Source organism: Kogia breviceps, chromosome 4, assembly GCF_026419965.1.
Source record: "Kogia breviceps isolate mKogBre1 chromosome 4, mKogBre1 haplotype 1, whole genome shotgun sequence".
Classification (NCBI taxonomy): domain Eukaryota; kingdom Metazoa; phylum Chordata; class Mammalia; order Artiodactyla; family Physeteridae; genus Kogia; species Kogia breviceps.
This window is the reverse complement of record NC_081313.1, coordinates 150,415,329-150,429,815: the sequence shown is the minus strand read 5'-3', so window position 1 is coordinate 150,429,815 and position 14,487 is coordinate 150,415,329. Positions and strand designations below refer to the sequence as shown.

Here is a 14,487-nt window from a genome sequence, read left to right as displayed (position 1 = left end):
CTTTTTATAATACCCATCTTCACCATTTAAGGTTCATGAAAGTGGTAACTATATGCATGTATAGACATTGTATACTATGCTTGGCAGAAATTATTAAATGAATGGTTATTGCCCCCTTTCTGTTTTTCTGGCCACCTCATCATTCCCCTTTTGGAACACCTCTAGAATGGGATTCCTAGTAATAACTCTCTCATTTGGCCTGGGTGGAGGACCTGCTATGGTTATCACAGGCTGCCCTCATGAGATGTCCCAAGGCCATGTTGTTATGCCACACCACCTCCCACCTATGGCCACATCAGTCCCACCCTGACACCTCAAGCCAAGTGGCTCTCTAGGGTGGCTTAGAACGTGCCATCAAGGAGGTGGCCCAGTGCAGCAAGCAAACGTGTGCCCTGGAGCTACACAGGCCTGGGTCAAGTCCTAGATTCACCATTTACCAGTTGTTGTGTGACTTCTGACAAGTTTTCAGTCCTCTCTCTTCAACCTTCAAGTGGTGATGGTAGAAATGGCCTCACATAATTATGAGGATTAAGTGAGTTAATATATGCAGAGTGCTTACAACAGTACCTGGCACAGGGCATGCCCTCAAATATTAACTGTTATCCCCAGCGACTGGGGACACAGCTCTTTATATTCCACAGCCTGAATGCTATGGTTTCTGGGGTCAGGTAGGTTTGGATAGTCATTGTGGGGAGCTAGGACCAGATGGGCCATAAAAAGGTAAACACACTCAGAAGCCGATTTCTGGCCATGTCTTAGTGATATCTAATTAGATACAGGCAGCTTGCACATCTTAGAACAATGGGTACTTTTCTCATTTATTTTCAGAAAGACACACTGATGAATACTTCTTACAGCAACATTTTTTTTTTTTTTTTTTTTGAGGATAGTGACCTGTGGTGTACAGGGTAACACATAGAACGAGGAGGGACACATCCACATGACCAAATCCTGACACAGGCAGAGAATGATCATGAGCACAACAGAGACATCCTTGAATGATGGGAACAATAGAGCTTTGTATTTTTTTCCCTTCACAAATTGGTATAAAAACATTAAAAGTAAAATATTACCCAAAATACATTTAGCAGGAGTTGAAGTGGGCCAAGAAGCTAGGCACCTTCCCACTGCAGGATAGAGTAGGGTAGGAGTGTTCTGATTATCCTGCTGGCTAATCCAGCATAGGCAGGTAGGGCAAAGTACAAAGAGGGAAGGGAAAGGAATTAGACAGCTGGAGGTTATGTATTCTTAGATTAAATTCACGTGTAAGGGAATTAAACGTGGTTATTTTCTCAACCAAAGGCATGTGTGCGGTTTAGGGCTGTTTTGTTCCAAGACTCTGAGGCTGGGAGCCCTAGTCTGCTGCAGAGTCAGGGTGCCATTTTAAAAGCAGTCGCTGAATATGGAGGAAGGCAACATGTTGGTGAGATGCTGCTGTCTAACCTAGGCAAACTTATGTGGACAGGGAGAACCGAGGTGCAAAATCAATCAGCTGGAGATGAGGAAGACCTGATGAGACAAGAATCAGGGCTTCCCTGGTGGTGCAGTGGTTGAGAATCCACCTGCCAATGCAGGGGTCACGGGTTCAAGCCCTGGTCCAGGAAGATCCCACATGCCACAGAGCAACTAAGCTCGTGCACCACAACTCCTGAGCTCACGTGCCACAACTAAAGCCCGCATGCCTAGAGCCCATGCTCTGCAACAAGAGAAGCCACCGCAATGAGAAGCCCATGCACAGCAACAAAGAGTAGCCCCCGCTCACCGCAACTAGAGAAAACCTGCACACAAAGACCCAATGCAGCCAAAAATGAATAAATAAATTTATTTTTAAAAAGAGAGAAGAATTAGAGGAATTTGAAAGGGGAAACTTGGAGCAATTATTTTTTTCCTCAGGAGCTGGCACTTTCAGTGGCTATTCATGGGAACCTGGGGATATTGAAGAATATAACAAAGTCTACATGCTAATTCTCTACTCAAAGCCTTCCCCAGGCAGAGTAGAATTGGTACTTCCAAGGGGTGTACCCACTGGGCAATTCCAAAGCACCCTAGGAGACTGCTGGTGTGGGAGACGGGTTCTAGGTCTGCTTCTCTGAGTCCAGGTGAAGGGGATAGGTAGACTGGCTCACCACTTCCTCTACCACATGCACAGACTCGTTATTATTTCTTTTTAATTTATTTATTTTACTCATTTTTAGCTGCATTGGGTCTTCATTGCTGCACATGGGCTTTCTCTAGTTGCAGCCAGCAGGGGCTACTCTTTGTTGTAGTGCATGGGCTTCTCACTGCAGTGGCTTCTCTTGTTGCAGAGCATGGGCTCTAGGCATGCGGGCTTCAGTAGTTGTGGCACACAGGCTCTAGAGCTCAGGCTCAGTAGTTGTGGTGCACGGGCTTAGTTGCTCCGCGGCATGTGGGATCTTCCCAGACCAGGGCTCGAATACATGTCCCCTGCATTAGCAGGCAGATTCTTACCACTGCGCCACCACGGAAGCCCCAGACCCGTTATCTTGAGATGGCATAGTCGTGGGTGTGCTGGGAAGTGTTTGTGCCAGTAGGGAATAGTAGGGGATGGGCTGGATGTGCTGAGGATGGCACATTACCATCTAACCCTGGAGTGTCCCAAACACTGGTCATCATCTTCTGTCACGGTGTCTATCAGTAAAACTAGAAAAGCGAGGTGCAGAATGAACTGCTCCTCCTAGGAGGATGGGGTAGAGAAAAGTCCCTGTCAATAATTGCTCAACTCCTGTTAGGCACAGATAATTCATATGAATATATTTTTTATAAACTAATTCACCAATATAAGCTTAATATTATCTACATTACTTTAGACTTTTTCTATAACAAGGTATTCACGAAAAATACTATGAAATAAAGTATGTTAAAGAAATTTTTAAAAATAAATAATTGCTCAACTCGTCTAATACCATGCAGATCAGCTGGCAGAAGAAAAGGTGGCTGAGGGACTTTAACTCAGAGTTCTCAAAAACGCACTTTTGGGGGGTTAAGCCAAAGGTCACACTGCTAGTGTGGAGAACTTACTTCAGATTTTAAAAGTATGAAATAGCACCCAGGCAAAATTTGGCTCACTTAGTTGAGAAGGTCATACCATAAGGTGTTAATCATATGGCATAATATAATAAAGCTAATGGTCTGGTCAGATGAACAGTACTATCATAAATATATCCAAGTTGAATCAGGCCATTTACTTTTTGCCTCCCCAGCCAGGGATGAGTGACTAGGCATCTCAGAGGTCTAATTTCATGAAGACCCAAGCCTGACAGTGGTGGGCTCAGGGAAAGTGGACTGTAATCATATGGAGGGCCTTCAGACTGCACTAATGCTGGTGGAAGGACAGCTGCTGGAGCTGCCACTGGTATGAGTGGCAGCAGGTCTTGGCCTTAGCCCAACTGCAAGCACATTCCAAGGGTCAGCAGCTGTCATTAAAAACAAACAAAAGGAACAACAAAGTTAGCTGAGAAATATGTTCCTTGTGAGAGATTCAAGGCAAGGAGGTAATAGTGAGGACAAGGCGGGCCATAGGGATAGGACTGAAGGCAGATCTCTGTAGCAGTGAGCAGTTTTCCTAGTTTGTTGTGGAATCTGGTGTTGCCAGCCATGTAAGGCTGCAGATGAACATGTGTGGGCCCAGTGCATGGAGAGTTTCAAGCAACCTCTTGAAATGCTGCTTCACCTGAAGCTCAATAAGGAAGAAAGGATGAGTTGCTGATCATCTAACAGGAGAAGCCTACCCACACCGGTGGCCTTTATTAGGTGGAGGCTGAATTTAGAGAACTTGGGTATTTAAAGCTGCTGGAAGCTTCCAAGTCTATGTTCAACCTAAAGTCCTGATTCCACCATGAGAGACTATCCTCTCCTGTAACTTGGAGCTGAGGTGCAGCATTCGTAGGGGCCGGCAGTTGCCCAAATTGATGGAGAGCACTTCCACAGACCAGGAACCTGTCACACTGCTTCCCAGACAACAGTTGACTTGCTCTCTTCCACCTTCATGCTGTAGTATGCTCCAGTCTGCAGTAGTGCGGGCTCCGCATTCTTTGTGGTGGGGAAGGGGAGGTGCCCCCAGAGGCTGTGTGTGAAGGGAGACAGATGTTATTTTATCTGTGACTTCTACTGACAGCACTGAAGAATTAGAGATAGTGAAGGAACTGTACCTGCAGGACTAGAGTATTACTCTGACTTCTGGGCGTGGGCACTGCCCCTGCCAGAGAATGTCATGGTGCTGTTGACTACTCCATGGAATTACTCAACATGCTGCTCACCACTGTCAAAATGGGGTAATCTTTAAGTGGTGGAATACATAGGTGGAGGACAGGAAATGGCCACTTCCAAATGCAAAATCAGAAATTCAAAGCTCTCTGTGTTTTCTGTGAACAGAGTTGATATCTTCAGAAAAGTAGACAAAAGCAGGGTGCAGCAGTTCAATGTTCTGGGAGTAACAAATATACACTAATGCAGTGGACACAGAGGTCTGCCCAGCCAAGGGAAAAAGTGGGTGAGAGCCTTTTGACAACTCCCTTGAGGCTCTATCCTCCCTTGTCAGATGCACATCAGGAAATGGCAAGTCACAGAAGTGGCAGTGCCCAGAACATCTGTAGGTGGCTGGGATCATCACACCCGAAGCTGAGCATGCCCCTGACTGCCGTGTGTAGCGTAACTACAGTGCAGAACAACTGGCACGGGGAATGTCTGTACAGATTAAGCCCCTACTTTAGGGATTATCCCAGGGTCAGAGTCAAACTGAAGCCCAGAGGAACTGGGTAACTCAGGAATTTTTATCAACCTCTGCCTTCCAGATAGGGGTCCTGAGTTCTGAAAGCTGGGTTTGGAGCAACATCCAGAATCATGGACTGTGTGTGAGGTCAGATCACCACAGTCTTCAAGGGCAAACTGGGTGGTAGTAAGTGACGTGATGTTATCAGTTAGCAGTTGCTAAATCAAAAAGGGACACACGGTTCAAATGAATTGTCCCAGGAGAATAATACAGGTAAGAAGCCAGTGGACACACGAACCAGGGAAATCTGACAAAAGGTGGTTTGAAGCAGAAGGTGGGAAGCATAATTTAAGTAACTCCTGGGTCAATGCACAGGTGACTGCACTTTCTTTACACTGGGTGTAAGCAGTGGGGGTGAGGAAAACAAAGGGTTCCATTAAAGGTAGAAACCCTCCTATATAAGAGAATCAACTACAGTAAAACGCTTATAGACCATTTTCTTACTTTTTTTGTTCCTGTGCTTCTCAATTTTTACAATTTTATAATTTCTCTTAATGGTCAATTTCTGTGTTGTTCATGAAGGTCCATGTTGGTTCTGATACTTGGTAATTCAGACTATTCAACTGAGGCAGTTCTGAACTATGAGGAGTGTTTGCCATTCTTAAGTTCTCAAAACCCACACTACTGTGAACCTTGACTCTCAGTAAATAAAACGACTATCTTCATGTAAGCTTTCATGGTTATTCTGTAGAATGGAAATTCTCTTTCACTCAATAATTAATACACTTAGTCTCAAAGCTCTTCCATATCACTTTTCTCCAATATGATGTCTCTGATGCTGAATGAGGTTTGCAGTCTGGTTGAAAGCTTTCCCACATTTATTACATTTATAGGGTTTCTCTCCCGTGTGAATCCTCTGATGTTGAGTCAGGTGTGTACTTCGGATAAAGGCTTTCCCACAGATTTTACATTTATAAGGTTTTTCTCTAGTATGAATTCTCTTATGTTGAGTGAGGGCTGAATGGTCACTGAATGCTTTCTCACATATATTACACGCATAAGGTTTCTCCCCAGTATGAATTCTCTGATGCTGGGCTAGGGCTGATTGGTCCCTGAAGGCTTTCTCACACAAACCACATCTGTAAGGTTTCTCTCCAGTATGAATTTTCCGATGTCGAGCAAAGGATGAATTATCCCTGAAAGCTTTCCCACATTCGTTACACTTATAAGGTTTCTCTCCAGTATGAATTCTTTGATGTTCAATAAGGGAAGAGTTCACCCTGAAAGCCTTCCCACATTCATTACATTCAAAAGGCTTCTCCCCAGTGTGAATTCTCTGATGCTGAAGAAAACTTGTACTCTGATTGAAGGCCTTCCCACATTCATTACATTTATAGGGTTTCTCTCCACTATGAATATTCTGGTGTTTGGTAAGATGTGCCCTGCACACAAAGGCTTTGTCACATATGTTACATTTAAAAGGTTTCTCTCCAGTATGTATTCTATGATGGTGGGCAAGGTGTATGTTTCGGATAAAAGCTTTTCCACATAAGTTGCATTCAAAAGGCTTCTCTCCAGTATGAATTTTCTGATGATAAGTAAGCGAGGAGCTCACTGAGAAGGCCTTGCCACATTCCTTACATTCATACGGCTTCTCACCAGTGTGAATTCTTTGGTGATGGATGAGGTGTGTGCTCTGGTGAAAGGCTTTCCCACATTCTCTACATTCATATCGCTTCTCTTTAATAAGAATTTTCCGATTTGCATTAAGTTTTTCAGTATGAATCTTCTGATGTTTATTGAGGGTTGAACTCTTAGTGAAGACTTTTCCACACTCACTACATTCAAAGGCTTTTTTGCTAGATTGAAATCGCTGACTCTGAACAAAGGATGAGCTCATGGTGCAGTGCTTCCCAGATTCATCACATTTCTGGTCACCAACCACAGATGAAGTTTTCTCGTGAGCAAGCATCACTTGCTGCAACTTTATCTCCTGGCTTCCATGCTGCCATTCCAACAGTGTATCATATTTCCAGTGACTATCTCTAGTGAATCTTTCCTTTATCATCCACTGACCCAATTCTCCTTCAGGAATATCTGCCTTGAGATTTGATTTCTTACTCACAGGTGTAGTCATCCAGTCTGAAAGACATCAAAAATAAAAATGTCTGTTTTATCCTAGTAAAACATCTAGTTGGGATAAGAACATGACCTTGTTTATAATGCTAACAGAGAGGTTGTAATTTTGAAGATTTCTTGAAGTGAAGATAAAACAGGAATAGGGAGAAGAGGTGAAGAGAGGACATGGCAGGAAGGGGTAGACAACTATACAATGTATGAAGCAGGAGAGCTTGGAGCTGGCATTCAGAAGTCACAGGCCTGAGCTGGGATCCTGAGTACAATATTTATTTTCTTTGTGATTACAGAGAAGTTACCTGAATTTTGAAGCCTCAAAAGAACCTGTAAGACCACACTATGCTAACAGATAAGAAAAAAATGTACCTTATCTGTTTTAGTGATATGGTCTTTAAAATAACCTAGATGTGACCTTAAGAAACCACTGAAACTAGAGGTCAACACTTGGTAGAAAAAAAATTCCGCTTCGGAGTAACTACTAAAACCAGCATTTATGTTTTATAGACTCATTTGAGCATTCAGATGGAAAATAAAATGTTAGGCTACTATAGAGCCTGTGAAACACTGATGCCTACTAATAAAGTTACAACCTCCTGCTACCAGTGAGGAAGCAACATCTTCAAACCTATATGAAAAATGTGACATTGATATAAAGAAAATGTACCATGAGGATGTATATGTGAGCACAAAAAATTAGGAACAAAGCAGCAAATCTGCCAGGATATATCCAGTATGTCTTGGAGGCAAGGCCCTGAATTTGGGGAAAGGAGTATGCTAGTCATTAGAAATGGGACTCTGCTACAGGGATCTGGGCCAAGGTCCCATGAATTGTCTGACAAAATGATTCCTCTCCCCACAAACAAATTCCACACTTACTCAACAACAGTCTCACTTGGTCTCATGGGTATCCTGATATTAACAAGCAGAGTTCTGAATGCATACTAGTTTTCTGTACATTATTTGTGAATATCTGTCTTTTGTGTTAAGTCTATTTAAGACTTTGTACTAAGAAATGCAATGATAAGGACTTGATACTAACACAGATGATGCAAAGATTCCTGGGAAAGCCTACCAAGAACAAACTTCCCTCAATGCATTTTTCTTCTGCTCACTCCAGAAAATCTATAAAGAGCTATAATAATAATAATAATTTTAAAACTCCTTGTACTTACCTGGAAAAGAAAGTTAAACAGGTGCACTTTAAGGCTAAAATCCTTATGAGCTTAGAATAATATATCCTTGCTCAAAACAAAGAATGTTTAAAGTTAAACACCAGTTTTTCCAAATCTCAAAATCTTAAGAACTGACTTTCACTTCTGGACCTGACAGAGTAGCCTGTGGAAGACTAGATTCTTGCAAAAAACACCCAAAAAATCTGAATTGAAAAAAAAAAATCTGTCTAAAGGCATCAGATATCACTTGAGGCCAACTTGATAGTCTAATATTTGGGATAGAGGGGAAATATAGAGGTGATCCTAACAGTGGTTTTTTTCCTCAGAGAATTTGCTGAATTCTTAAGCTTCTCAGGGCAAGAGACTAAGCTAAGCAGAAATTCAGAATTCTCTATAGTCTTATAGTACTGTTGAGCCAAAAACTGGAGTTCAGGACCTTCTGGGGGGCTGTAGGGTGAACAGTGGTCAGAGTAAACATGTAAAGCTCTTGGTTGGGACCCTGGAGGGCTACAACCTAGCAGCAAGGGCAAACAAGAGATAGGTAAAGCTTCATAAACATTCAACCCAATCTCCAGCTAATGAGTCCCAGGTGGATGGATTAGGGTGGTTTGCTTGTACTCCAGCTGTCTACCAGAGGGAAGGCAAATCTTCTCTGGAGGAACATAACATCATCCAGAGCCTATTCACTCCTTCACACATGATGTCAAGGATTCAGTCAAAAAGTACCAGGAGTACTAAGAAATTATTGAATCAAGAGAAAAAGCAGACAATAGACAAAGACCCTCAGAACTCAGATACCAAAATTATCAGACATGGGGTTTAAAATAAGTGTGACTAACATGTTCAATAAAACAGATAAGAATGAGAACTTTAACAGAGAATTGGAACCAAATAATCAAATGAAAATTCTAGAACTGAAAAATATAACTGAAATTAAGAACTCAATAGATAGCTTTAACAGTATATCAGACATTGGGACTTCCCTAGTGGTCCAGTGGTAAAGAATCTGCCTTCCAATGCAGGGGACAGGGGTTCGATCCCTGGTCAGGGAACTAAGATCCTACATGCCACGGGGCAACTAAATCCACGCACCACAACTACTGAGCCTGCGCGCCTCAACAGAGCCCACATGCTCTGGAGCCCAGGCGTCACAACTAGAGAGAGAAAACCTGCACATCACAACTTGAGAGAAGCCCATGTGCCGTAACGAAGAGCCTCTGTGCTGCAACAAGAAGATCCTGCATGGCACAACAAAGACCCAACACAGACCAAAAAAAAATTTTTTAATAAATAAATAAAATGAATAAATATTTTTAAAAACAGTATATCGGACATAGCAGAAGAGGGGAATAGTGAACTAAAAAAAATACATAGGCAGAAAATATCCATGGTAAAACCTGGAGGAAAAAATTTAAAGAGACATATAAGATGTGGTGAAAACATTTATTAACACATGTGTGACTGGAGTTCTGGAATGGGAGGAGGAAAAGAATGGGGCAAAAACACTATATAAAAAGGTTGAAAAATGAATTTGAGAAGCACTACAGACTCCAAGCAGGATAAATTCAGAGAAAATTCACCTAGGTACACCATAGTAAAACTACGGAAAACATAAGACTAATTTGAAATTTCCTTAAGAGAAAAAATATATTACCTTTAAAAGAGAAAAAAATAAAACTGATAGCTCTCTTTTCAACCAAAAACAAGGGAAAACAGAAGACAATGAAATAGGGACTTCCTTAGTGGCATAGTGGTTAAGAATCCACCTGCCAATGCAGGGGGCATGGGTTCAAGCCCTTGTCAGGGAAGATCCCACATGCCATGAAGGAACTAAGCCTGCATGCCACAACTACTGAGCCTGTGCTATACAGCCCGTGAACCACAACTACTGAGCCCTCATGCCACACCTACTGAAGCCCACACACCTCAAGCCTGTGCTCCGCAAAATAAGAAGTCATGGCAACGAGAAGCCCGCGCACTGCAACAAAGAGTAGCCCCTACTCACCACAACTAGAGAAAGCCTGCGTGCAGCAATGAAGACTCAACGCAGACAAAAATTTTAAAATAAATTAAATAAATAAAATTTTAAAAATAGCTCTGTAATTGTCTAAAAAAAAGAAGACAATGAAATAGCATCTTAAGTGCTGAAAGAACATAGTTGCTAAAGTAGAACTCAACAGAAACAAAATGTCCCAAAAAAGTAAATATGAAATGGATATTTCCATACAAATAAAAACAGGGATTGTGTCACCAGCAGGCCCATATTAAAAGAAACAATAAAAGGAGTGTTCCAGGCAGAAGAAAAATCCCAGGTGTAAAAGTAAGAAAAGGCAATGGAAAGAGTAAATAAAAATATTATTGCACAAAACAATAATTATAATGTCTTGAGAGGTTTAAAATATATACATAATTAAAATACACAGCAAAAATAACACAAAAGATGAAAGAAAGAAAATAGAATTGTTTTAAGCTATTAGCATTGCCTGGGAATTATTTATTTTGGATAGTAATAAGCTGGTTTTACTTATTAAACTTACAAATAAAAGACTAGTTAAAGAAGATACAAGCTCATAGAGTCTTTAACTTTAAGACTAGTTAAAGAAGATACAAGCTCATTGGAATATGGAACAATAAAAATAGTTGATTCAAAAGAAGACAAGACAAGAAAAAAAAACGGACTTAAAGCAGGCGAGTAAAATTAAAATTAAATAATGAAATAGCAGACGTCCAATCCTATTAGTAATTGGTCTAAATTATCCTATTAAAAAACTAAGGTTGTGAGGCTGCATTAAAAAAATAAAATCCAACTATATGGCACTCAGGATAGAAATATCAAAAATATAGATCCAGAAATAAAAAGAAAGAAAAGAATGGAAAAGGATTTATCAAGCAAGCACTAACCACAAGAAAGCTGGTATACCTACACCAATATCAGACAAATCTCAATATTAGAGAAAACAAGCTTTAAGATAGTTCATATTGACAAAAGGTTCAATTATCTAGGAAAATATAACAAATCTACATTTTCACATAATATAACTTCAAAATCTATAAAGTAAAAATTGAGAAAATAAGAAGGAAAAATAGAGAAACCTTAACAATGATAGTGAGATATGTTTACATGCCATTCTCAATAACTCAGAAATCAAACCATTAAGAATAGGGGATCTGAATAACAAGATAAACAAACTTGATCTAAATGATATACTTACAACACTATACCCAACAATGACAGAATATACATATTTAAGTGCATATAGAACATTTACCAAAACTGAACATATACTGGGATGTGAAGTAGTATGAACACATTTCACAGGACAGAGATCATTCAGAATGGGTACTCTGACCTCAGTGGAATTATGCCAGAAATGAATAACAAAACACCAAAAAAGACAGTTAGAAAATCCACAGATATTTTAAAACTAGTCCATACATTTCTAAATAACAGATAAAGCAAAGAAGAAATCAAAACAGAAATTAGAAACTATTTTAAAATAATGATAATAGAACCATGAAATGGAACTTACAAAATGCAGCTACAGCATGATTAGAAGGAAATGTACATCTATCTGTATCAATTATCAATCTCAAGAAATCAGAAAGGGCTTCCCTGGTGGCGCAGTGGTTGAGAATCCGCCTGCCGATGCAGGAGACACGGGTTCGTGCCCTGGTCCGGGAAGATCCCACATGCCGCGGAGCAACTAAGCCCGTGAGCCATGGCCGCTGGGCCTGCGTGTCCGGAGCCTGTGCTCCGCAACGGGAGAGGCCACAACAGTGAGAGCCCCACATACCGCAAAAAAAAAAAAAAAAAAAAAAGAAATCAGAAAAATAGCAAATTAAATACAAAGGAGAAGGAAATAAATAATAAAAATAACAGAAATTGATAATAAAAAATTGATAGACCTCTATCAAGACTAATGGAGAAAGAGAGAAGGCACATATTACCACTATCAAGAATGATAAAGGTGACATCAAGACAAATTCTAAAGAGATTTATAAGATAATAGCATAATGAGGAAACTTTATGCCAATAAATTAAAAGACTAAATTCTAGGAAGGTATAGTTTATCAAAACAGGTGCAAGAAGAAACAGAAAATCTGAATGGTCCTACATCTAATAAATAAATTGAATACTCCATTTAATACCTTCTCACAAAGAAATTTCCAAGCGGAGGTGGCTTCACTAGTGAATTCTTCTGAACATTTAAGCAAGTCCAGTCTGTATACAAACAGGCCAGCGGAACAGATTATAGACCCAGAATCAGACCTATGCACATGCAGTCCCCATATGTATGACAAAGGTACACTGCAGTACAATGGGGAAAAAGATAGTCTTTTCAGTAAATGATCCTGGGTCAACTGAATACCTATGGAAAATAATGAAAATAAATTTTCCATGTGGATTGTAGACCTAAATATGAAAAACAAAAGAATAAAGGAAAACACAGAAGATCTTCATGGCATTAAATGTCTTAAGTAGGAAACAAAAAGCATGAACTTTAAGAAAAACCCCAGGGCTTCCCTGGTGGCACAGTGGTTGAGAGTCCGCCTGCCGATGCAGGGGACACGGGTTCGAGCCCCGGTCCGGGAAGATCCCACGTGCCGCAGAGCGGCTGGGCCCGTGAGCCGTGGCCTCTGAGCCTGCGCGTCCGGAGCCTGTGCTCTGCAACGGGAGAGGCCACAACAGTGAGAGGCCCGCGTACCGCAAAAAAAAAAAAAAAAAAAGAAAAACCCCAATTAATTGGACTATCCTAAAAATTTAGAACTTCTGTTTACCAAATAACACCATTATTCAAAGTGTGAAATAATATTTATAATGCATATGTATCTATATGACAGGATCAAATCCCAAATGTACAACCCTAAAATATATCAATAAGGAAAGATTAGACAACTAAATAGAAAATAGGGGAAAGATTTATACTTTACAAACGAAGATATTTAAATGATCAATAAAAAATAAAAAGATGATCAACTTCATCAGTCATAAGTTGAGATACAATGAGATACTCCATATATCCGCTAGAATGGTGAAAAAAAAGTTTTTAATGACAATACTAAGTATATAAGAGGACATGGAGCCCTCATACCCTGCTGGCTGGAGTATAAACTGGTATAAACACTTTAAAAAACTATTTGGTGGTATCTATTAAAGCTTGCAGGGACTTTCCTGGTGGTCCAGTGGTAAAGAATCCACCTTACAATGCAGGGGATGCAGGTTCGATCCCTGGTCCGGGACCGAAGATCCCACATGCTGCAGGACAACTAAGCCTGCAAGCCACAATTACTGAGCTCACATGCCTCAACTAGAGAACCTGCATGCCACAAACTACGGAGCCCACATACTCTGGAGCCCGCTCTACAACTACAGAGCCCACATGCTCTGGAGCCTGTGCGCCACAACTACAGAAGAGAAAACCCTCACGCCACAACTAAAGAGAAGTCCATATGCTGCAACTAAGACCCAACGCAGCCAAAAAAAAAAAAATTAAAAAAAAAAAAGCTTCCCTACTCATGAACATAGTACTCCTAGCTATATGCTCAGGAGAAATGTATAACATACATTCTCTAAAAGATGTACAAGAATGTTCATAACAGTTCCAGTATTACTGATAATAGCTCCAAGCCAGAAATATACCAAATGTCTAGCAACGGTAGAATGTATAAATAGTGTTAGGTTTACAGAGTGAAATATCATACCTCAATGAGAATGAACCAACTATTGCTACATATGACAACATGGATGAATCTCAAATACACCGTGCAAGCAAAGAAGCCAGACACAAAAGAGTAGACACATATGATTCCATTTATAAAAAGTTTTAAAATAGACAAAACAAAGCTATGGTCAGGGTAGTAATTATCTTCAGGACAAAAGAAACAGAGGGAGTGGGAGGGGATCTCTGGTGTTCTAGGAACATTTTATTTCCTGATATAGGTGCTGGTTATACAGATGTATTTATACTGTAAAAATCTGATGAGCTGTACACTTATAATTTATGTATTTTCCTGTGTTAGTATTACTTCAATAAAAGTTTACTTTAAAAAATCTGGGAGTAGCTTTCAAAAATAATAATTTGGCTCAATAAAAGCAACCAATTGCTAGGTTTCTTTTCTAGCAGCTATTAGATAGCTATGTTTATTAAAGCCTTTCCTTGATTGTGATCATAAAACATATCACCTATATATGAGAAAATTGGCTTTTTAATGTTTTGTATTACAGGAAAACACTCATCTAATTCTGTTATCAAGAGGGGGTCAAACACCCTGGTTTCACAGCGCTGAAGATGAACTGAGATGGGGAAAGACTGGACCCTCAGAGTCAGTTCTCATTGGGGCCCAGGTCACTTCACGGGGGCTGAATCAGGAGCAGTACCTGTAGCTGCATTGGGCCACAATAAAAAAAAAAGTATGGTTTTAAACTATATATCGATAACTCTAGGGTAT

General features: G+C 40.4%; 1 protein-coding gene across 6 annotated transcripts in view; it reads right to left on the bottom strand.

The window, feature by feature from the left end:
* Positions 1-841: 841 nt before the first annotated feature.
* ZNF454 (zinc finger protein 454) overlaps positions 842-14,487 on the bottom strand; it is a 52,642-nt gene continuing 38,996 nt past the window's right edge. For 4 of the 6 annotated variants that reach the window (XM_067032212.1, XM_067032220.1, XM_067032221.1 and 1 more), the window contains 2 exons: positions 5,234-6,871; positions 3,202-4,382 (listed from right to left, as the gene is read on the bottom strand). In XM_067032212.1, the coding sequence (XP_066888313.1) occupies positions 5,538-6,871 (1,334 nt within the window). In that variant the 3' untranslated portion in view covers positions 3,202-4,382; positions 5,234-5,537. Of the gene's footprint in view, positions 4,383-5,233; positions 6,872-14,487 lie in introns of all 6 variants that reach the window. The other 2 variants (XM_067032213.1, XM_067032214.1) reach the window with 2 other exon arrangements.